This window comes from Patella vulgata, chromosome 4 (genome assembly GCF_932274485.2).
Source record: "Patella vulgata chromosome 4, xgPatVulg1.2, whole genome shotgun sequence".
Taxonomy (NCBI): domain Eukaryota; kingdom Metazoa; phylum Mollusca; class Gastropoda; family Patellidae; genus Patella; species Patella vulgata.
Genome location: NC_065882.2, coordinates 23,641,529 through 23,668,552, shown reverse-complemented (window position 1 = coordinate 23,668,552; position 27,024 = coordinate 23,641,529). Strand labels below are relative to the sequence as shown.

The following is a 27,024-nucleotide window of genomic DNA, read 5'->3' as shown; positions in this document are numbered from 1 at the left end:
TTGATCAATATTTCAATAACTGGTTGACCTGTTCAGAAATATGATTCACAGAGATACATGTAGATATGGGACAATTCAATAATATCTCATTAACGGTTGTGTAGTAGCCCAACACCAACAGAACATCAGATATTGGTCGTCATTAGTTTTATTGTTAAATAGCTAATTGGTCTTCATTAGTTTTTATGAAACATCTATTTGTAAAGAGATATTGTCAAAATATTTCCATTGCGGTTAATTAATGCTAGTTGTTAACATCCAACAGTTCTGCACCAACTGGGCTAATGAAAATGGATGTATGCTTGTTAGGCCCTGTCCTCCACCACTGACATGGCAGTCATTGTTTTTTAAGGCGAGCGATCGCTTTTGAGCACCTGCCGCTCACCTGAATGTCGACCGAGGGGAGTTTTTTTTCCCTCCCCGTAAAACTGAAAATCGCTCTCCTTTACAAGGTCATTGGGGGTTTATTATCATTTATGAAACCAGGAATGACCTCATTACATGCAGTTATTGATCTTAAAACCATTTCCCATGCACATAACTAATCACTCTCCTTAATATCAGATCACTCTCCTTAATTTCTAAACCCCTCTTCTGATCAAAACTGGGAGAGTTTTTTGAGGGGAGCGATTTTTTCAATTCGTTGATTGAGGTGAGCTTTTTTTTGGCTCTCCTCTGAAATACAAACAACGATTGACATGGGGAGACCTCGCTGGTTAGTGAGCCAGTGCCTTACTCAATGAGCTACCGTTACTCCCTTGGTATTTAGCAAATCAGAATGATAGGTTGCCAGGCAACAAAACATACGCCCACAGCAGCTGATTCATCCGAGCAGTCAACAAGGGTTGTCGCATATTTAGTCTTTTGAAGGTAATTAGGGGCATTTAAGAGACAATTTCATACAAATGACATCATAATTTTCGTCGTTTGAATGTTCACAAGGTTCTAAAAAGTAAAACAAGGGTCGTAACTCTGGAAGTAATCTACAGAAATTGTGGAAATTTGACAGGCTTTTTCGTTTTACTAGTTCAAATAATGCATATAAATTTCATACAGATCGGATGATAACTTTTGTTGTTCAAATGTTCACACGGTTCATCAAAGTAATACAAGGGCCATAACTCATGGCATAATTAATGGAAATTGCTGAAATTCAATACTCTTCTTCGTTGCACTAATTTAAATGATGCATATCAATTTCAAACAGATCGGATGATAACTGTTGTCATTAGAGCGTTCACAAGATTCAACAAGTGCCATAACTCTAGAGGTAATTAACAGAAATTGCTGAAATTCAATAGGCTTCTTTGCTTTACTAATTTAAATAATGCATATAAATTCCATACAGATCAGTTGATAACTGTTGTCGTTAGAGCATTCACAAAGTGCAACAAAGTGAAACATGGGCCATAACTGCAGAAGAAATTAACGGAAGTTATTGAAAATAAATAGGCTTCTTCATCTCACTAAGGCAAACAACATATATCAATTTCAAAACATTCAGATAATAAATGTAGTCTGTATAGTGTTCACAAGAAATTGTGGACGACGGACTGACAGACGGACGGGGGCGACGGCAATATACGACCACATTTCCATGTGGGCATATAAAAATAATAAATGAAAATGTACCAGAATATCATTATTTTGAGAAAAGACAAAATAGATTTTTATGTCAGTTGTGCAAGCAGTCCTTCATTATGTGATATCTCAAATGGTTTCATCATTTCAAAGAATTATCAAAGTATATATTAAAAGAAAGAAAAAAAAAAACATAGATGTGTGTCCTTTAAATCTCTGGTCCTTTTAGGTCAACTGACAATTACCGGTAACATAATCTAGGCCAACTTTCGACCTAGGATTACTCTTGCCCCACCTACCGGTAAATCCAATTATTTCTACTGAACTTTGTATATTGCCCATGTTGGTGAATTCTGAAATAACATTATTCTTAGCTACAGGATGAACTAGGAGAGATAAATTTAAACGAAGCTGATTGCAAGAACATACAGAACATAATTAAGACATCAATGAAGTTAGATTATCACAGTGTCTGTAGATGTTGTATAGACGATTGATATACTATTTGGACTTTTACGTTATAAACTATTTATTTGATGAGGATTTAATCAATAGTTTACGCTCTGCCCCTTTATCACTGTCTGGGAGTTGTCTCTGTATTTCAAAGTCTGGGAGGATTACCAAATGATCCTCTATAATTTGTACATTTGCCAGTCTAACATACACAGTCCTCTATTATTATATATCTCTAAGAGTGTGTCCGATAATAATGGCTTTTCTTCTGATTGACACAGACATGTCAGTGACAATTGGTCTAGAGATAACAATCAAAGATATATTCTGTATAAGTAGCTTGGTCAAGATGCTTGTTATTGATTAGTAGAGAGATCTCAGATCCTTTCTCTGCTGCCCACTTGAATTTTATACAAGCATGCATGACTTTGTTGCTGTTAGAAACAGAGAACTGATCTGATAAAACAGTCACAAAACAGGTCTGTATAAAACAAAGATCCCCAAAACAAACCAAAGATCCCCAAAACAAACAACCTCTTTTGTTAATGCTTTCATCATCAGTGCACATTAAAAATTATGATGTCCTGATCAGTACAAATACAAGGAGGTCTTCCTTTTCTACAATTGCATGGGATATGTATATGGTCAATAACTTGAAAACAAAGAGTCCCATAAGAATGTATATTTCAGTTGGCATTAGTAATATATTTTGCTAGCCAATCACTACCGATATGCCCAGCAGCACAAACAATCTGAAATATAGTAAACATACAATCTGTTGAAGAACATTGATATGGGGGTCTTTGCTTTTGGGTCTTAATTTTTGTCTTTAATTTAGAAATAATTTTATAATCTTTCATCAAACCCCCAAGTGCATTAAGCAAAAATGAAGAAACAATGCATATTTTCACCATAAAAGAAACTCCCACCACTGAATTATTTTCATGTGAATTATCTACCTTAACGATAACGATCAAGTATCTCATCTGTTAAATATTCATAAATATATTGTTTTGTGCTGTGCAATCCTTTTTTTATAAGATGGTACCAACTTTCCCTTTGAACAAGAGAAAACAGCAATGTTCTATTTTAATCAATATTCCCAGTTTCTCCATTCCAAAACAAATCTATAACATAATGTTGACGTATATCATTCAAACTCATAATTATCCAATTTGTTTGGATTAAATGATCTTGTAATTGGTTTCTAGATTCAGAAAGTGAACATTATTTAAAAGCTGCTCTAGCTGTCTTCAACCATTGTGATTAAAGCCCCTTGAAGTTTGAAATTGGTTGTCTATAAAATGAAGCAGTCGGGTTGAAATTTGTTATAGGATTCAAAATCATATTGAAACCTTCATTGAATGTTTCGGACAAACGCAAGCAAGCATATGCTCTTGTGTTAAAAATCAATGGCTGACCCAACTGAGCAGACAATATCTTCTGTACTAGATTACTAGAGTGGAATTTCTATGATAAAACTATACTTACTGAACAAATCTAAAGTAGCCATGGGGAAGACATTTAATTGTTTTTCTATATTTAGCTACATGATTGATACCAGGGGTCAAATTTACCATGTTGATGAAAACCACTGCAGTTTACTTTATATATTCTTTTAAAATCAAAGAAAGTGTTCTTCTTTTAAAATCAAATGAAGTGTTCTTTTATAGAAAACATTAAACATACATTATGCAACAAGAGCTAAATCTGCCTATTGAAAATCTTTATTTAGGCTTCAGATGTTATAGAAATTATTAATTAGACCTTTATTTAAACGACAAGCTCAAAATCAACTCTGTAGACGCACGGATGGCTTGGATACAGTTTGGATTTAAACAGTCATCAATTTAAAATTAAAACAATAAATGGCGGACCAAGCTAATGTTTACCATTAGTTGCTGATGTCACTATACTGGTGATGTAAGGCCTGCCAAGCGAGGCTACCATAGCCATTGAGCATGTTACTTGATAATCGAGAATATGTGGGTGGAGTTATTGTTTATCAACCAAACAATTGTCAATTCTCAGACGGTGCAGACACAATTGATGCCTATTTCTAGTCCAAACTTCCAACAGTGACAATTCTGTTCAGAACAAAGTAATTTGACTGAAATTTTTGAATTGAGTAGTAGAAGACGAACGACAACAACTCTTGTAAAGTAGGTCTAAAGTAGCTGGAGGTTAGTAATCAGAAGACATCTAAACTGGGATCTCAGCGAAACACAAGGGGTTCAGGCAGAAGATGAAATGAGTAGAAAGGCAACCCCTATAACTAGAGAAGATAGACGAACTCCTAGGTGGTGATAAACTAATTTATTGTAGAAGTTTCGGACTAAAGGTGTCCTTCCTCAGTAAGTTTATCACCACCTAGGAGTTTGTCTATCTTCTTTTGTTATAGGTGTTGCCTTTCTACCTATTTTTGAATTATTATAGCAACAATTGGCCAACCCTTTATAAATTCTTAACTAATGTATCTTTAAAATACTTCAAACTTAAGACATTAAGAGAAAGTTCTTGTTAGAAAGGCTACATTCCAGTGTTGCTATTTCAAATTTTTTCCTATCGGACATTTTTACCGAAAATAAAGGGCCATAACTCTCATCATTATTTAAGCAAATATTTACTTCAGACCACAATTAAAAATCATAAAAATCATGTGTCAACAAAATATTCAAATTTGTACTAGGTGCACTTTCTTCTTCTTTCCTAGAGTTTTATGTCCACTTCCACCATTGGTGATATCATAGACAATAGGTGCACCTCGTTATTTTTCAGATTTAATTCAAATGTGATATTTGAATTTATGTCAGTAATATTCCTACAAAATCATGTGTTGTTGTAATATGATGGAATGAAAGCCTGCCGAACCTTGTTGATCATTAATAAACTAATCAATCCAGCCTATTGTCAACGATAATCGTGATGATTAATAGTTATATACCCAGTACATTCAAAACAATTTGGAAAATTGAATATTATTCACCATATCTTGATGTCCGATTGGGCATATCTATGTTCGGATGTTTGGGAAATAGCGTTGGACATGTCCGGATTATACGGACAAAATAGCATCACTGCTACATATTTGTATATATGATTGAAACGAATGGGAATGAAATTTTAATTATTCATGACGTTGTGGCTAGATACTTTTAAAAATGTCATTGTGACTATAGGTATATTGTACATAGTCTATATTGATTGTGAAGAGATTTTTTACAAGAATAAAATTTATCTAGATAACATGAACAAATTTGTCGTCATTGTTAGCTCTTATTTCCGTTAATTAATATTTGTTGGAGCCACCATAGCTCACTGAGTATACTGGCTCACTAACCGGACAGTCCGAAGTTTAATCCTGGTGATGTCTGAGAAAGTTCCTGTGGATCTTTTAGCATGGGTTCCGCTTGACAGAGGACTTATCAAGGAAAAGCATCTAGTCAGCCGGAGGATTTAAAAAAAAATACTGGTCCTGTCTATATCAATAGCAGCAAATTACAAAAAATTTCTCCCATAAAACACAGTATATCAGTCTACATTAGACATTACCCTATTTGGTGCAGAAAACTAAAATATTGTGAAAGTCGAATCTCTAAATCGAAATTCAGTACTTAGAAAGATACATGTGAATTAAAAAATTTTGTCAATGTTCCACATGTGCAGCAGATTATATACAAAATGTGTTGTCAAAACAAGCCTGTGTCACCTACACCTAATTTGAGAATTTACTCAAAATTGTTCACCTTATTTTAACTAAAATATAGCCCTTTAGAAAACTTTTGTTTTTTTAATGTATCAAATACATCAATAAGAAACTATGTGCAATGTTTTGTGTTTCTGGATCAAAGATATTCCTCATAAACAGTGATTAAAACTTAAGTAGATTCTCAACTTAAATCTGAGAATGCTTTGTGAACTTCTTAGAAGGGCCTGCTAATATTAATCCGGTTGAATCCATGCCGCAATATTATCTATCGCTGATATTTAAACGCTATATACCATAATTAAATAACTTGTGTCCATTTTCAGGAGAATTAAGCCCTGAAAATATTAGATATTGATCTGTGGCTTTAAATATTCAGTACATGGTTATATTCAAAACTAAATGTCTTATGGCCAATCGTCTGAAAGTCTGTGAGATTATTCTTAGTTCAATGCGATAATGCCTTGTCATTTTACCTTAAGTTCACATATTAAGTGCCTCCATTAAGCAATCAGACAGTTATGTCAATATGTCTATTTAGCAGTATAATGAATGATAATAATGATGAAACTGAAAATTCAAAATTCAAACATAAAGCTAAGACCGATAAAAATTAATAGATATTTACATGGTGTTAGAAGAACAATTGGGATATTTTAACCATGGCAGACATAACAAATCCTAGTCTATACAATCATGGCCAAGCTAAATATCAGAAGCTATCCACTACATCAGTTGTCTGATCAATATTTGGGTCAAACTTTTTGTGAGAAAATACCATTCAATGGTGTTAGAAGTACTAACCCAGAACATTCCATGTAATTTATCAATTTCAAAGAGTGATGGCTGTATTTCTGATTCTGTGTTAGTTATGTCCTTTCAATCTTATCAGTATTAGCGCCTGCTTTTATTCAAATATAATCGAAGCATAATGCATATCTTTTAATACAGAAGAACATCAATAATTCTGTCATAAAAAGGATTCAAGCATAAGTTCATAGGCAATCATATTTTTAAATACAAAACAAAATTGTGACCATTAATAAAGCAATTTATATACCAGCTTTGTTCAAAATATTCAATCATATAGAATATATATGTATTACTTTTGATCAAAATGATCTTTAGCCTTCCTGTGTACATTAGCCTTCCTTTATACATGTACCATATTTCTGGTGTATAGAATGCTCTAGTATGTATTTATTGTTTACAGGGAAGAATTAAATGCAAGAATGTTAACATGCAGTCGAATACATGTGCTAGACTCCAAAGGCCTATTTTTGCAGATGTTATAAATGGGATATAGTTAAATGAAGCGAGTCCTACATGTACCTACAATCTTATCTAAAATCTTTTGATCAGCCTCTTTATAATCTAATTAACTCAATGCTAAAAAAATCAATTGGAATATATTTCACCATGGATTAAGCCCTGAAATAAATTATGTAATGGCGTTCAGAATTTCATCATCAACCTGGGCACCAGAAATGAATAAATACACTAGACCAAATTGGTAATGCATAAACAACCCCCTCATCTTTTGATATATTAAGAAGTACTGGATGGGAGAAAAATTGGTGACAATAGACAGCTGGCAATGAAAAGAAATGATTTACAGTCTTTACAGCCAATGGTGGTAAGCTCTCCCACATATGCCTGGAGACAAGCACACATACATGTACACCACAGCTGGAGAAAGAAGAAAGCCGGAACTCAATGTTGTTTGTGATTGAATAGTCGAGACACAGGAATCCATTGATGAAGCACCATTATGTTCTGGTCAAAAGATGGTAAAATATGGAATGGAAAATGGAATAAACCCAAACAAACAAAAGGAGAGAGATGACCAAAACAATTGCTGACCTGTACTATTATAGACCTAGTAAAGACACTGTAGCCAAAAACTCAGATGAAATATTGACAAGGAATGCAATAAAGGTGAATAATTACTGGTACAAGCCTTTTTAGACTGACTACTTACACTTTCTCAAAGAGGCAGCAGTTAGTATTAAAGGGAATATTTTTTTACTAATATGTGTTTAAAATTTAAGTCCTGTTTTTCAAAATAAAGAATTGAAAATTTATTGAAAATATATTTTTGTGTTTTCTTTCAAAAACTTTTTTTTATCAACCACATTGAAGCTGGTGATGCCAGACAAATTTATAGGTTAAACCAAGTTGAAGAGTAAGAATGAGTGAGACACTATACTGATAAGAATAACTTAATGTGTTTAATTACAAGTAGATAAACCATCTGACAAATCATTGACCTATACTGACAGAAGACACAGTCTTCTAAACAAGATAGATATCCATCATGTTTTCATTGCTGGGTATAAGAGGTTCCACTAAGAGGTACATAGTCTTTGGATGTGAAGCCATGCCAAAGTTAATGTCAGAATTGTCATTGGTTTTCATGTTGGCACTTAAAGCTATTAAAGATGTATTATGTAAGATCTATTATAGCAAGAACTGCCAGCTCTTTAAATTATATACATGTGCACAATATTTAGCTCTTATTACCGCAACATGATATTCCATGTATTAAAGTAGAGAAATATATTTATCTTATTTCAACATATTTAGCCTACAGTAGACCAGACTCTGTTTTCAGTTTAGTCTTGTGCAGTTAATCGTTTGTTGGTTAAATGAAACAAAAACAGTTACATGTATGGTATCGGTCACTAGGGATTGGGTATCATTCAGATTTGATGAAAAAAGGAAAGAAACTGAGCTTACCATCTATAATCTAATACACATATTCAGTTAATAGATTGCCATGCAGAAAGTGTTAAATACCATCAAGATTCATCAAAGAACGCCCAGTTTGTGCTACCGTTTAGTTTGACATCGGTTGTCTAGTTTATGAAACTAAATGGTCATAAATTGGATGACCAATATCAAAACTAAACTAAATGGTCATAAACTAGATGACCGATGTCAAAACTAAATGGTGTTTCTTAAACTAAACTGTAGCACAAACTGGGCGTTATTTGATGAATCTTGATGGTATTTAATACTTTCTGCATGGCAATCTATTAACTGAATATGTGTATTAGATTATAGATGGTAAGCTCAGTTTCTTTCCCTTTTTCATCAAATCTGAATGATACCCGGTCCCTAGTGGGTGCCGCTCTGCAAGAAGTGGAAACAACATGTGTTGGTTCTAATATAGAATCTGTTAACTTACTACATCTTTCAGACATGAAATGAAGTAGGGTTTAACATCCTACTTGCATTACACCAACTGGGATAATGAAAAAGGGCATACTCCATGCTTTGAACTATGAGGGATATTTTACCTGGACAGCAGTACTAAGACCTACTATTTTTTTAGAATTTTAACCGTCACAAGTTCTTTTACGTGCATGCCAACGTTTTGCACAGGACCTCCTTTTTTCCAATGACTAGACTAGACACTGTTCCTTGTCCCAAGACCTCCTAGTTAGTGAGCCAGCATTTTACTCACTGAACCAGACAAGAAACAATGCAATATTAAAATCAAGGTTAAAAATCTTTGATTTCTTAAATAGTAATTACTAGTGCAGTCAAATTGACTGAATCGATATTATATCAATTTGATAAAAATAAATTCTAAAAAATCTTTAGATTACATCAAAAAATTTTGCTTAAGGAAAGATGGCAATATGAATGAAAATCATCTAATAATTATAGTTAATTTGTCCGCTTCAAATCTGTCAAGTAAAAATTTGACTTTTTGTATATTAGTGACATAATAGCCATCTTATCATTCTATCTCTAATGGAAATGACATTTACAAAACACAAGGTGAAACTAATGAATCTAAGGAACAAAAATCAAAATCTCAATACAGATAACATTACCATCATCACACATCTTGCTGTCAAAAATATCTTGATTTGCATCATTATATAAAAGATCTAACAGATTCCTATGCTAACCTCAAATACTTCTAAAGTCATCAAATCGTCAGTGTTGTTTTTAAACCTGTCATTTTTGTTATATTTGACAGATGACAACTATTTTAATAAAATGAACAAAATCATTGTTAGTTTAAGAAAAGAAATGGGGTTTAACGTTCTACTGTTCTGCTCCAGCTGGGATAATGAAGACCTGCTTATGCCATTCAGTGTGTTATGAGGGATATTTTGCCTGGGCACCGACACTATTGTAGAACCTGCATGTGAACCATTCTCACACTTGAGCCATTTAGTGAAAATGATATGGAGAATATCATCAAATCATCAAAGAAACCCACATGTTCTTCAGATCTGATTCCAACCAGACTGCTGCTTGAATACTTGGATGTTTTACTTCCAATAATAACGTCATTTATAAATTCTAGTCTGGCTACTGGAGTATTTCCTGACCTACTGAAACAGGCTATCGTAAAGTCACTACTTCAAAAAAAACCAAAAAAAAAACCACTCAATCCTAACATGCTCAAAAACTATCGTCCAGTCTCAAACTTGTCCTTTTTATCGAAAATTGTCCAGAAATCAGTTAACATTAGATTGTGTTCCTTCTTTTCGACACATGATCTCTTTGACAAGATTCAATCTGCATATCAACCCAACCAAGGCGACAAGACCGCCATGTTGTGCGACAGCTTGTGCAGAATCCCTTCACACAGGCATCTGAGACAGCACGTCAGACAATGAGAACACACGGAAGACCCATCAGTACCGATACAGTGCGCCAATGTCTCACCAGAGAGAACATCCAGTGCCGTAGACCTTACTGTGGACCGATCCACACCCCTCGCCATCCACGTGAACGTCTACAGTTTGCCCAACAACAACAGAACTGGCGAAACAGGCAATGGAGAACTGCCCTGTTCACAGATGAGAGTCAGTGTACACGCCAATGTGTACACGGGACCTCAGGTTTTTGTCACATCCGAATGACTGACAGCTGTTCTTGTCAGGCCCTCCGTCCTGCATCACTGACATGGGAAAACCACGCCGGAAAATCTGGATGAACTTTCTCGGCCAATACAGGGATTGAACACTCGACCTCCAGGCTAGCGAGCCAGGGTCTTACCCACTTAGCCACCGTGTTTCCCCAATAACAGAAAAGAATACAACAATCGGTGATTCAATGATCGACTTCTCTGTCAGCCTGAAAACCCTTGGTGTTTTCCTTGAGTCAACACTTACTACGGAAACACATGTTGATGACTTGTGCCGTATATTTTTCTATCATATAGGTTGCATCGCCACCTCATCACTATGCTGCTAAAACATTAATTCAGGTGCTAGTACTGTTCCGTATTGATTATGCAAACAGCCTGCTCTTCGGACTCACCCAAACACTTACATATAAATTACAAAGAATCCAGAAGATTGCTGCCAAGATTATAACAAGAACTTCAAAATATTCATGCATAACTTCAGTGCTAAAGTCTTTTCACTGGTTGCCTGTCGAACCCCGGATTCAGTATAAAGTTCTGTCATTAGTTTATCAATGTCAAAATAATCTCGCTCCCTTATATTTGTCTGAACTTTTGATAAACTATAAACCCAAACGTACTCGAAGGTTGCATTACAAAATATACTTGCTGTTCCTAAAACAAAACTAAAACAATTTGGTGATAAAAATTTCAGTGCTGCTGCACCTCGCCTTTGGAATCATTTCCCAATAAAAATTAGAGAATCTCAAACTTTCACAATCTTTAAGTCACAACCAAAAGCTCATTTGTTTAAACTCGATTATCCAAATTAGAAACAGATTGTGTATGTGTGTTTTTATTGACGAGAGACTCCTTAAATGTTGCGCTTTGAGCATGTGTATATGGATGGATTATTCCGCGTATTACAAATATTCATTATTATTATTATTACTATGGCCTACTCTTATATCAAATTCCAACTGTCAAGGGATCTTTTATGTGCACACCAATGTATACACAGGGCCTCGGTTTTTCATCCCTGCCCTGCCTTAATGACAAGGAGACAACCACTTTAGAAATTCCCTTTTATTTAAAGAGAAAGGCATTGATGTAGATTCTTTTTTGAAGCTAAATTGTGTATTAATTTTTACAATGTGATTGTCAATAATAATTTTCAAATCATATTCTTTCAGTTATGGAATAATTTCAAATCTGCACACATTTATCCCCCTTATTAGTTGCATTTTAGCAACTTACAATTGACTCAGTAAGTCCTTTGTGTGCCGATTTATTTTTTAATCCTATAGAGATAAGATATTAAAGAATATTTAATTAGAGAGAGAGAGTGAGAAATGGGGTGTAACGTCCACTCGACACAAACTAGGTCATTTCAGGACTAACATATGGTTTAATTTTTTATTTCAATAATTCGCTTGTGCGTAGGGGTCTTTAGCAGTGGGAGGAAACCGGAGGACCCAGAGAAAACCCATGAGGTTGGACAGGCGTCCCTATTTAATTACAGACTAATAAACAACATTATGATTTTACACATAAAAAAATATTATTCTAATGGGTGACCTGTTATTATTTATTCACAACAGAGGTACATTTTGAAATCAAGGTATATGTATACAATTGTAACAACAACATTCAGGTAACTCAAATGTTATAATGTTTTATATTGCTCACAAAATTATAACATGATCATTTGTGGTTTCAGAAATTCAAAAATTTGATTCATATCCCTTTAAATCATTTCATGGATTTGTGGTTAGACGTAAGCCAAATCAATTCTATTGTCAAAGGAATAGGAGATGATGGGCCATTTGTGAAAGCGGATAACAAAAAGCTGATATATGCGTATTGCTTTTCTTGGGAAAACGATAAATTTTGTTACACAGCAATTGAGTTAAGCTAAGCAAATGTACCCTTAAATTGCATTAAGGGCAAATAACTGATACCCAAACACTTAAACCGGTTCTGCAAATATTGATTGGCGTAAAATATGGTGGCTAGTATAATTTTCTCCTGCATACAGATCATTGTGTTACCTAGTTTGAATCAATTTCCCATGAGGCACCATCAATCATAGACAATCAGTCTACGGTATAGAATCTTTTTGTCCAAAGCTGATGAGTAGTTGTCTAACAAGCATTAATATTCTATTCTTGGTTTCATTTTATTTAAATGAGATATAAAACCTATTTATTAAAATAGACATTGGCATTAAAAGAGTTCAGGGGCCAAAGACTAAGATCACAACACTTTACTCACTAACAGTGTACTTAAATTTGAACTCTCCCATTACTAAAACATCAAAACATTTGGAATGGAAATATGTGTAATAATTAATTTAAGAGAAAGATATGTTTTGCAATCCTGAGACCTAGTTTTTATTATTTTTCTGACAGTTCCTATCCATTCTTATTAAACTGCAATATGAAAAGACTGCTAATACCGCTCTTCCTCCATCTCTGTTCTAAGGCTTTTTTGGTCCTCATTACAATTGTGAATGGGCTCCAAAATAACCTTAGAACCGAGGTGAGTAGAGTGATATTTTCTTATTGCAGCTTAAAGGACAATATTGGTGTCAGCCATTATTACATATGGGATAGAACTGGTTAAACACATTCCAAATATAATTTTAACACATAGATCATTGCTACGGTAGATGTGTAACAAACACTTGAAGAAACGGGAAGTGACGACAAAAATGAAAAACACAAGTTATCCTTCTATATGACTGATGGTAAAGAGCAATAACAGACACCCGATCAAATTTCGTTTCACTGATAATTTCGTTGAAGCTGAAAAGTTGTTATATGAGACGGTGAGAGGATATCTGACAATTCAAAAAGATAGATTGCCAGGTAGCGAAACATAAGCCCACAGCGGCTTAAAGTCCTTTAAGCTGCAATAAGAAAATATCACATTTGTCTTCTAATTCTGACATAGTCTAATTTTTAGCAAACAAAACATTTAATATCAATTGCCATGATGATCGGAAATTGAAAATTGATAGGCTTCTTCATCTCATGACCATAAACACTGTGTACATATAGTCAATCGGATGTTAACTTTAGCCACTAAAGCATCCGCAAGATTGCAGACGGACGGACAACAATAATATGACCACATTTCAATGAGGGCGTATAAAAAAAATTGGCCGGCATTTATTTAGTGACAGTCATTTCTTTTTTGGAATTGTCAGATATCCTCTCACTGTCTCATATAACAACTTTTCGTCTTCAACCGAATGAAATGAAATTCGATCGTGTGTCTGTTATCGCTTGTTACAGTACTTCAGTCAGTTATATAGAAGGATAACTCGTGTTTGTCATCTTTTTCGTTTGTTACACTTCTTCCTTAGCATAGATCTCTAAAATTATATTTGGAATGTGTTTAACTAGTTCTTTCACATGTGTAATAATGGCCAACACCAATATTGTCCTTTAATAAGGATGGACAGGAACACTCAAAGGACTTTGTCTGTCCAGCGACAGTTCCGAAAAGAACTAGGTTTTTATAAGATATCATATTTGAATTAACATATAACAGGAAATCTTAAAGAGCCTTTACTTATAAATTACTTTATTAAATTTAACTGAAATATACATTACAGTTCTTCCATAAAAGTCAAATACTGCATTGAAATTCAAGTCTCCAAATAATTCTTGGATTAATTATTTCCATTTCATGAACCAAAACTTGCATGAAATATAGTGTGCTGCTATATATGACAGTGAAAACCAATTATGAAATTACAAAGGTGCATTATCAATAACATGTTCAATTAATCCAAGATTTCTCAAAGGACGTAAATCGTGGCCATATTATAAATTCCTCTTTTATCTACATCTTATTGTCAACATTACTCAACAAAATGCCCTATGGGCAGATTGTATATTTATATAATAAGATGGTGATCGTGATTTACATTTATTTCATTGATTGTAAATAATAGTAGTGCAATATTAAAATTCATTGAGTACATATTCAAGATACTTGGGTATCAAACAGAACACATACAACCTTTTCATCCAGTTACATGTACATGTAAGTAGGTGAAATCCCTATTCGTACTAATGACTAGTAAATGTTTATATTACTGTTATATATATATATATATATATTAATGATAAGTACATTGACCGACAAATTCAACAGAGCTTAACTGATCAACAAGGCTTTTACCCAGAGTTCTTAATCCATTTTGAAACAAACCAACCAGAATTGGGTCAAATGAGGTTCTCAAATGAGAAAATAGGGTAATTATAAGCTTCCATTACCTTTAATATAACGAGACTTCAACAAAAATAATTCTTGGTAATTTGTTATGGAGAAAGTTGTATTCTAATGTATGTGATTACCACAAAAATAACGACAAAGGTACACCTTTTGAAAATTTTCCATATTTAATTCACGTACTGGCTTAAGTTCATATCAGTAATTAATAATCCTGAATAAATTACTGTCTATGTTTACTCGATAAAACGCAAATGTTTCATAAGTCAATCTAAAATATTAGGATTTTTCTACTACTGCCAGTATCAGAAAAGGCTGTAGCCAAATTAAGCTGATACGGCACCATGGCGTTTCTTCATAACACAATTTGTAGTTTTTTGTCTATCACATAACTTGCAAAAGTTTTTATTCATTCGTCGACAATAGACAAATGGCCAGCACAATTATTATGCGAGAAACATAACTGAAACTGCTTTAAAATAAAAATCTGTAATAATGACAATATTTTTTAAATTAAGCCTCAGTCAGTATGTGTATATAATATAAAATTATCACGGTAAACAATATATTAAAACTGGTTTTTTGACCTAATTTCAACCAGATGTCACGTGTCATTGGAGATTCTGTTGGGAAAATATATTATTAATGACTTTTTTTTTTGGTGTATTCGGTGTTTTATCATGGGATTATATTCAAGGAAGATTTAAATTTACTTAACACCTGGTCAGTGAATCCATCAATGTATGATACAGTTATTATTTTAATATCTACTGGTACATGGAAATCATACGGCGCGTAGAAGACGTGCGATTCGCAAACTATGCCAAGACCGTCTTCATTCGCCACGTGGCTTATCACAATGGCAGGTTGGACCTATAATGAATAATCAGAAAGCTAGTTTTTTATTTTTTTTACCAGATTATCAAAATTACCGTTACATGTGCTAATTGAACTCGGATTATGAACCACATGGCCGATTCTCACTAATGTATGACTGTTGTTGTAGTCGACAAGCAAGTTGTTTGACTTCTTAATTAACAAGTATTAATTAACCTGTTGCAATTTAACCAAAAGTAGATTGATTTATGATACCATAGTGGTCAGTTCATTGTTTTACCAATTGGCTAGATTAAACATCAATCGGCTAAAGCCGACAAAAAACAGCCAATTAAGAACAGTGCTTTTACCAAAGGTATGAAATAAACATTTCAGATCAACTGCAAGTATGTGTAGCCCCACACATCAATAAATTGTCTATTGATTAATATGGTACTTTTTAAAATAAGGTGGGTGTGACAATACCCCTGGGGGTCGGGACATGCATCAAAATAAATAGTTGCTATTCTTACGGTATAAGGAATAAATATGCCAAGTTCCAAGATGATCATTCAGATTCAGAATTCTAGCCCGTAGACAAAAAATGCAGAAATTGGGCGTGGCTCTGCCCCTGGGTGTTGGACATGGACCAATATAAATAGGTACAACCCTATGATGGATCATACCGAATTGGATCCAAATATGTTAATAAATGCAACGTGTAGATTATTTACAGACAAAATATTAAACAAAAAGTGGGTGTGGCACCACCCAAGGGGGATGGACCATGTACCAAAATCATGTACCTAAATCTGATAAGCAGGTTGTCTAGAAGAGAACTTTTAATTGATATACTTTGATCAGTTTTGTTATTCTTATTATATAAACTATTGTTACTTAGGAAATCTAATAAACTTTTGTCATTTATATTTGAGAATTGAGAGATGAATTACCATCATTGAAGGACAATAATGTTTGGCACTGTAAACATTTGGATTAAAAAAATATGAACTTACAATAAGAAGTCTTGTTCCCAACATGGATGGTTTCCTTTCACCTGGATGGTCGTCGATTTCACATTTTGGAGTTTAAGGGTCACATAGGTATTAAATCGTTCTGAAAATAAAAACACAAATGACTTATCATTCATTTCAAGTATTCACGAAAGAAATAATAGGTAATACTAACAATAGCACAGTGTGTCTTTGATGATGTGGTACAGAAATTGGACTTGTGAGTCAATAAACAAAAGTTGCACAAGTAATAATCTACAATTTTGTTGTTAAGAGATAATTATTTTGATATTCTCTGCATAGTTATTGTGCAGCTCATTCTTGACAAACAGTAGGTACATTTAGAAGAAAAGATATTCATAGACAGCAGCTTATCCGAAAGGAAAACTTGGATGTTAACCATATTTTAAAAGGATCATGGATGCCTTCAAGAAATCTCATCTCTATTGTGATCACAAGCTTTTCCAGACACGTAAATACATGTCCTAGAATTTTAAAAATCCAAAAGTTTCACCCTCTGTTAGAAACTACTCTTGATCACCTTAACAAGCCAATTATTTAACTGTGGGTCATTAGAACTGTTAAATCAAATAAATAAATTTTCATAATAATTTACTGTACATTGGGTGACCTACTTCAGTATCTTATTAAATAACATTTGGTGCATGCAGTACTACAGTATCTAAATGAAATTTACCAGGATTAAACAAATTATAGAATTTGATTTTGGAGTTTAGGTTAAAATCACTATTGATCCTGCAATCCAAATATTTATATCTTACGATATGACTTTGGAAACTGTGTGTACATCATAACCATTCAGTAAACATAACATGATGTTTCAGTATTAATCTAAACGATTGTAAATATTTGTTTTTACATTTACATGTACAGTATGAGTAATATGGATTTATTTTATCTGCAACACATATGTTGATCCAAAAATACATGTAGTTGTACCAGTATGTGCATGTTTTCAAAGAAAACGAAATTGTTAACTTGTTTCATTCAGTTCTGTTCAGCTTTTTCATTTCAGACTTGTGCCAGTCTGTCATTTTTTGACATACATGTATTTTTATTTCTTTTTAGCAATATCTCAGTTCTTGTTCTTAAACATAAAAACTATAAATGTAACAGTGTTTATTATGCTTTAAGGTTTAATTCTTTGAAATTCTAAGTTCATCGGTCAATTTCACTGCCATTCAGTCAAGGTTGGCTAATATGACTGAAACTAGAGCCCAGGTTTCATTATTATAAGGATATGTCTTATTTTGTATAATTTCACTAATTGCTTCAAAATGACTTTAAACTAGACGATAACTATTTCCTGTTTAGACTTAGAGAACAGTTAATGGCTGATTTCATATTAAATCATTTCAGGTCTTGATTGTTTGTTTTATGACCCCAATTCCAAACATCCCTGCTCTCCCTGAAAATCCTCACCCAAATTAGGTGTTTTTGTTTTCTTTTCACAATGTACTATCACATCTAGCAATAAAACAACCCACAATATATTTAACTGAAGATTTCATTTTTATTCTCTCAATAAAAATGTCCCTTGTTTTTAAACAGATAATCATATAATTAATCATCTGATTATTTAAAATAAAAGCCTTGATGTATATGATTGTGTGTATAGATAAGCTGGCATGCTAATTATTTATTATGTGTATACAATTTAAATGTCAGTACATTATGTGATATACTATTTATGTTGCCAGCTGTTACTGTGGACACACCCAACATGATAAGTAGATAACAATCTATACCGTTATGTGCACATAAAATCATACTTTATGTACATTAACAATGAGATTTTCTGATATAACGCATATTTAAAAATTAAATTGATTCCAGAATCTCGTTAATTTCCTTCTGGTGACAGTTAAATGTACATGTTGCAACATATGTTTAATGTAAATTGACTGCTCATAAATGTTGATTTCCGTTAATAAATCTGGTTATAATGCAAAGACTGTAGATTTTATTAATACAGTGAGCAGTGAGTTAATAATTATTCACATTTGTTGTTATAATGGTGGTATTCCAATGGCAGTTGCTATTAGTGGACTTATCATTAATAAATTCTAATATACACTTCGGAAATTAAACAAACATGAACAAACCAAAAGCACACTGCTTCATGCACCAGCACACCCTAGCATATTAATCAACCCTTTTACTTACAAACATCACAAGCAACTCTTGTAAAACCAACTATCACCCCTGGTAATTTACTTCAACCCTGGTATAGGGCCGACACCGGTATCCCTGTGAACCATTAACCCAACACGGTTTCAGAATATGGAGAATAGTATACATGTAAATAGAACTTTGAAGCATGAGTCTAATCCGTCTAAGTTTCAATAGGAATGAAACTACATGTATCTCATAATTAAAGGGATAGCTGGTCAGTTGGTATCAATGCCAATGACCAGGTAAAAAAATAAACAGTAGATTCCATTTTATTTTATTTCTTGATCTACCTGTTCGGCTCTGATTGGGCTAACGAATACATGTATGCATGTATGCTATGAGGTAAACTGTGTGAGGACAGAGGCCCTATGGGCAACTCTTATATCAAATTCCAATTAATGGTTCTTTTATGTGCATGCCAATGTGTAAACAGGGCCTTGTTTTTTCGTCCCATCTAAACGACTAAATGCTGTGCCTTGCCAAGCCCTCTGTTTTGCACCACTGACAAGGGGGAACCAAGTCAGAAAATCCTGATGAACTTCCTAGGCCAACACAGGGATCAAACATGGGACCTCCAGGTTAGCGAGCCACTGTGGCTCTCTGTGGTGCAAAACAGAGGGCTTGGCAAGGCACAGCGTTTAGTCGTTTAGATGGGACGAAAAAACAAGGTCCCATTTACACATTGGCATGCACATAAAAGAACCATTAATTGGAATTCGATATAAGTGGAACAAACAACATTCCAAACATTGACAATATGTCACAGGTAAGGTTCACTCGATAAAATCAATGTAGATTTATATCAATGTCTATCTACAGGACAATATGTCCCTACAATACATAATCATTCTAGATATTGAATACACTGAGAACAGGCAGGTGTTCTGATCAGGTTAAGTTTGTTTAATAATACATTGTATATCATATAAATTTCCAATTAACATTTCCTTCAGATATTAGCACGCTACCTTAAATAAGAATCTTTATTGATTTGCTCAAATCTCCGACTTGAAGTTTAAGAAAAAACGTTAGTCAATTATTTTCTTGAAAAGCAAAATTGGAAAACTGGCGTTAAATTTATGAAATATCAGTATTTATCAAGTCAAGCAGAAAATAATATTTATTACAGTTTACAGAAGAGAGCATTCTAAAATACATGTATTATCATTAGAAATATAACACAAACATCAATACTGCGAAAGAGATTTGTAACTAGGATTGGATTGTCCATGCATATATAACAAATGTGTACAAAACCAATATGTGCCAAGTGATCATTCATTTTGTAGCATAAATCACTGTTTCTGTTTTTTTACATTTTCCACAATAATTCTGTCAACTAAATTACAACTCTGTACTGCCTGCAGACATAGGTCTCATTAGCGCTGAATATTTACCACGGCTGTAGAAATAGTGAAAGAGAGAGCAAAGCAGATCACATTATCACCAATATCAATCTTTCTAGCCCTCTAATATCTTCAATCACATAATTAGCACACTGAGGCAAGATGGCGTTAGGCGTAAATTACATCCCAAGTTTGCTCATTATAGTGAAAAAGTGGAGTTTCTGGTGAAGAAAATATGAACACATCTCCTTCTGTTAACAAGTGTTAATATTCTGTTGCTGGGCAAAAAGATTAACTTTCAAATAATGTAGTGTAATGATGTTCCAGATTTGATATTGTGCAAGATGTCTATGTTGTTTACGTAATTAGTGTCTGTTCATATAACAGATCTGCAAAATGTTGCAATGCAAATCAAGAAAAATACATTCAACAAATTTCTTCATTCCCAACTTGACTTGAACAAACATTAAAGATAGGTTGCCAGGTAACGAAACATACGCCCACAGCAGCTAAATCATCCGGGCAGTCAACAAGGGTTGTCGCATATTTTTACTTTTTTCGGTAATGAAACATTTATAATACATTAAAATCTGATCAAGAGTATCAACTTATGAAGTAATTATCAGAAAACTATTAGAATGTGTTTGGTTTTTATGAAGTTCTGCCCCATGCTAACGTTTAGTATACAAAACTTTTAATATCATGGATTTAGCTGTTCAAGTCATAAAAATTCATTGAAAATCAATATATTTGTTCGTCTCAAGATCTTAAGCTCTGTATAAATCTGAAGTCAATCGGGTGATAACTTTAGCCTCTAGAGCATCACAAGATTTTTAAAAGTGATCAATTGGCAGTAATTATCTGAAATCGTTGAGAATCAATATGTTTCTTGGTCTCATAACCTCAAACACTGTGTATAAATTTAAAGTCAATCGGATATTAACTTCGGTCTCCAGAGCATCCACAAGCAATTGTGGACGCCGGCCGGACTGACGAAAATATACGACCACATTTCAATGTGGGCGTATAAAAAGCACAATGCAAGCTATGTGTATATGTACAAAAGAGTTGTCCCAAATATATTTCAAAATGATGCATTTCATATCCAGATAAGTTGTGATACAATAATTAATCGAACACAATAATTTTGACTTGGTCAAGAGTCATTCCATCAAGCTTTCTGTTATTGGTCTGTGTTAAATGTTTCTATTGATTGAAAGGGATAAAAAAATGTTTTTTTATACTGTGTTTTATTGCACGGTAATCATTGGATCTCAAACTGAAATGTAGGCGAAACTTAACATTGCTAAGCAAATCTGGTGTTCGTGTCTAAATAAGATTTTTCTTCACATCTTAGCATTTGATTTGCATACTTAAACCCACTTTTAACAGTATATTATAGGACAGTTCCGGTAAGCAATTTAATAGAAGTCAATCTTGTATAAAGATGATGACAGAAGGGCATAAAATGTTCTTATCTAACATTGTGGGAGCAAGTTACAGATATCAGATCATCAAGATAAACTGACATTAATCTATAATACTGATTTTTAATCGAAAGGATAATATATCTTTATTAATATTTTCTTTGATGGCCTTTCATTTATGGTAATTAAAGCTTTAATACATGAACTTTGATTGTAACTGAAGTAGAGTTTGACCATGTTAATCATGTTCAATATAATTCCCTTTTATATTAAAGAAGACCTACATGTACAAAATGATGTGTAAAAATAGAACAGAATTTTTATACAGGAAAATTAAAACTTGTATTTCCAGTCTTATAATCCGACACATTTGGTGGCATGCTGTTTTCAGTTGTCCTATACAAACTATTTTATTAATTTCACAAAAAGTAACTCCATCACTTATATCAAATTTTCAAATTCAACCTTAATAATTTCCCCACAAGCATTTTTATGGAATTGCTTACAAGCTACAATATTGTGAAAGAGGTATTTCAGTCATGATTTAATTCTTTTCAGTATTGACAAAGATATGATGAATTGAAAATTTGTTACATTTGGGACCCTTTTAAACTTTCAATCCGTGCATTAGTCGAGAAAGTTCATCAGGATTTTCCGGCATGGTTCCCCTTTGTCAGTGATGCAGGACAGAGGGTCTGACAAGGGACAAAGTATAGTGGGACAAAAAACCCAAGGTCCTGTGACAGTTGGCAGATGGAGTAGGCCATAGTGCTGCTGTCTGAGCAAAATTTCTCTCATAGCACAGTGTATGGCCTATGCCCGTCTTCATTAGTCCAGTCATAGCAGAACAGTAGGACGTTAACCCCATTTCATATCCCTTCTAAGCTGGATATGGTCAAAAGCCTCTGCCACCAATAATCTTGGCAACAATCTTTTGATGGTCCTCTTTTTAATCAGATTGAATCCAAGCTGGAAGATTATATATCTTTGATGTTTTGATGTGTTGATTTTGTTTTCTTAATTAAATGTTCAATAATTGATTTGAATACCTTTCAGCATGAACTATACACTGTATATAAGCTGTGGGAAATGTGATATTTTCTGAAAAATGCAAATGAAGCAAAGAGATTTAATGTTCTAACTTCAGGTTTCTTATAGATCTCACACAGAAATCTAACTTGTTCTCATCGTTTATTCTAGACTGTTAAATGTCATTGACAACTCACTACAGAAAAAATAACAAGTATGATGTTTAAAGTAGAAACCCACCATAAGTACATGTATCATCTGCATTTTTTGCAAACATTGACAACTAACAATTTGCCATTAAATTCTAAGCAAGCTGCCAAAAAAATATGCATTCATTTATTTAATGAGGGTTCATTACAAACCCAATATACACTAGGGCCCTTGTTGGCTATGCAGTTAATAAACTTTGATGTTAAACCACATACAAGTATCATACAATTATTTGCTATATTCAAGACAATTTTGCTGTATGCTTCCCTTAAATTTGCCAATTGATTCATAACGGGTCAAGACTATAAACACTGAGGACCACTGAAGTACCTGGACTGGGGGAGATCAGAAGAGGCTCACGAAGTCTCATGACCTGGACGTCAAAACTGTATAAGTATAAGAAGATCATTTGGGATACGTTTATTACTATTCATTTAATGCGAATGTGGCGGTAGACATCATGGATGACCTTTACAATGTCTGGTGTGATAATGAAAGTAAATAGTGGTTAAACATGCACTATGGTCAGCAGAACAGGCCAATCAATGATATAAAGAAGATTTATATAGAAACATTTCATTAATAAATTCAATTACCTAAATGAGTTTGCTTTAGAATTGTCGCATATGCATATTTTTTTTCTTTTGTCAGAAATGAAAACATTTTTTAACACACTCAAATCTCATTACGAGTAACAACCCATTTGGCTTCTAGTTGTGCCCTTTTTCTAACATTTAGCATACAAAACATTTAATATCAATTTCAATAACCATCAGAAATCATTGAAAATTGATAATCTTCTTTGTCTCATAACCTTAAACACTGTATAAATATAAAGTCAATCGGATATTAACCTTAGCCTCTAAAGCGTCCACAAGATTTTTCAAAGTCATCAATTCTGATTAGAAAACACAGATCCTATTTCATTTTGTTTTTTATAGTTCAAAATTTCATTTTGCATGGGTGGGTATAACATGTAATGGCAACAGTAACATAATGTATGAGTGTTCCACTATGAAAAGAATACAAAACGTCAATTTCCGTTATAATTGCTCAGTGGTTATTGTCAAAATCTTCAGATGGCTTGTGGTGGTGGTAAATATTATCCGATTTGACTGAAAATTGGTCAGGGTGTTTTCTCATGGCGTACCATCTGATAATAGGGCCCAATCAAATTACAAAACTTTTTAAAATAAAGCATTTCTGATGCACCCTAGTGAGGGATTAACCAATAAAATGGTCTGTTTCGGCAATGTGGGCATATAAAAAGGCATGTTAAAATAGGCCCTGGATGCCAACTAATATCTCTTAATTTCATGTACATGTATCTAAGATTAGACATTTTGCATGGATACTAAACTGTATGGGATAAATTCTATCGACACTGCAGTTATCAAAGAAAAAAAGACCACCAAGTAGTTCAAATTAAATGTCCAGGAATCAGTTGTGACCTGAAGAAATAGCCATTAAACATTAGCAGGATAGCTCCATAAACATCAAAAGCAGTGAAGCAAGCAGCAAAAGAGTAATGCTGATGTTGTCTTTCCAATTTACTGCATAGATGGTTCAAGATGGCCAACATGTGGTTGGCAATTATTCATTACCGGTAATCCTAAAAGCTACAGAAAACATGACCAATATTCCAGTCTCTGAATGATCAGCAAATTTCCATTCATCTAATCAGTGTGATTGTTTTCTTTATTCAACCATGAATGAAGAGTAGGCGAGAAGTAGTGTTGTCTGCTTTTTCTAGAAACATTTGAGTTTTGGAGCCATTGTTTTTTTCCCTCAAGTTATCAATCAATAATATAATATGATCTTATATCTACTAAGAACTTAGCTTTAACAAACAGATACATTTACACTAAGTTTACAAATTTACATGTATATTCTTTTGTTGGCAGACTGAGTATCTAATTTGTAATTCTGTTTGTGCAAATTTTAATTCTGAAGAACGTAATCTCAAGAAAAACAAATTATGGAATAATTACATGAGAAATGTGGTTGAAGGTGTAGAGTGTAGACAATGACTGAGCAGCAACAGATTAGTTGACAGCCCAACCTTTTTTGGATTCTGCAGGCTCTATGAGACATTCAGACAATTTTAATAATCTACTTAATTTTAATATGAATATTTTTTACTGAAATCTACAAATCTCTCCTTGTCCTTCGTTGTTATGGGGAATTTTCGTGATTTATATTGTTTAATAAACAGCTTGATGTGATACTAAATTTAGAAATTTGTGTAAATTATTTACTATTATCCGTTTTTCGTGACTGATGATTTGTCAACTTTTACATTAGATCTCCTAAAGCAAATTATTAAATATTAATGTGCAATCAATAATTGTCTACAATATGATAAGCTGGCAATTTTTAAACAGACATTATGCAAGAGCTTAATCTGCCTATTGCAGGATGCAGGTCTTTCTTCAGGCCTTAAATGTTATATAAACTATTAATTAGAAATTTATTAACATGACAAGACCATAATCAACTCTTGATGCCATCTGATGGGTCCGATTTTCAACAGATTTGAATCCAATCTACGCTTCAACAGAGGTTGATGATTAACCGTTAAAATGGATAATCGAGACTCATTATCGTAACAATGACAATTGAGGTTACAGTGTTACTGAAATGAGGATTTCTCAACTAGATTGAAGTAATTTGACTGAAATTTTCAGCATATTCCCTTTATATTATCTATTTTTTAACTATTATAGCGAAAACTGTCAGCTCTTTATCTAATCTTTTATAATACCACTTTAAGTAGATTTAAAAAATTCAAAGTAATGTGTAAACGGGACAGATATAATGCATGTCTAACACTGATTAGAAAAGATGGCTATGGCAGTTTGCATACATGTACGCAAATTTTGAGAAAATATTTTTCTGAAAGGCTGGTGTTCAGCTCCTGTATTATTATAACTTGATCATTTTTTTGTGTGTGTGTGAGACATTTGCATAACTTCTTATGCTGGCCCCTGGATCCATTCCCTTGATTTGATATTTGTTGTTTATTTCTTGCATATATGTAGTTTGTTTTGTCCACTTTGTTTTGCGAGTGGTGTGGTCCTCCTGCACTTACTATTACATACACAAAACATGATTTTTTTCTTACCAAAAGACAAGATGGTTAGGTTAATATCATGCACTGTAATAATTGTTTAGCAGTGTATCATATGGGTGTAATCCAGGTAAAAACTTAAGGATGTGTAACCTCAACAGTTACTGATAATTCAATTGTAAATCAATAAACAACAGTACTGACTGTATCGGCTAGTGTAACTTATGTGTATACTGAAATAGAACTAGGTGGTTCAATCAATAAGAAATTCTATTGGCATTTGTAACAGAATGAAAAATCTACTCTTACTTTAACTTAACTTGGATATAGAAAAGCCAATCTTAAATCTCCCACATACAGAAATACCTAACAACAGTATATTGAATTCAACTAATTTGACTGAGACTGTTTCATTATATATTTTACTATCTTTAGTTGGCAGAAAAGCTAATTTCCTGTTTTCATTCAATTCAAAAGACATAATGTATCATTCATTTCATGTATTTTTTAATCTAAATGAATCAAGTTTTCAACCTAGTTTTCATCTTGTGTTTCTTAAAATCCATTTGTGCTTTATGACCTAATTTCAGGCAAGATACACCCACATTTTTCAAGAGATGGATAGATACAAAGCTAAGAACAAAAGCGATTTTTTTGTACAGCGGTCATAATCAGGCGTTGTTGTTTGTATTTTAGTGGAGAGCCGAAAAAAGCTCCCCTTAATCAACAAATTGAAAAAAATCGCTCCCCTAAAAAGCTCTCCCAGTTTCGATAAGAAGAGTGATTTAGAAATTAAGGAGAGTGGTCTGATATTAAGGAGAGTGATTAGTTGTGTGTATGGGAAAAAGTTCTGAAGATCAATAACTGCATGTAATGAGGTCATTCCTGGTTTCATAAATGATAATAAACCCCCAATGACCTTGTAAAGGAGAGCGATTTTCAGTTTTACGGGGAGGGAGAAAAAGCTCCACTCGATCGACATTCAGGTGAGCGACAGGCACTTGAGAGCAATCCAGATAGTTATGGTCTGAAATACGCAAATATCGAAAGGGACTGAGA

The 27,024-nt window shown here is 33.4% G+C and overlaps 1 protein-coding gene across 8 annotated transcripts in view; it reads right to left on the bottom strand.

Moving 5' to 3' along the window:
• The window catches only part of LOC126819765 (protein unc-13 homolog B), a 124,796-nt gene that overhangs the window by 83,072 nt on the left and 14,700 nt on the right, over nt 1-27,024 (bottom strand). For all 8 annotated transcript variants that reach the window (XM_056100330.1, XM_056100331.1, XM_056100332.1 and 5 more), the window contains exon 3: nt 16,691-16,790. In XM_056100330.1, coding sequence (XP_055956305.1) covers nt 16,691-16,790 — 100 coding nt within the window. The remainder of the gene's footprint in view (nt 1-16,690; nt 16,791-27,024) is intronic.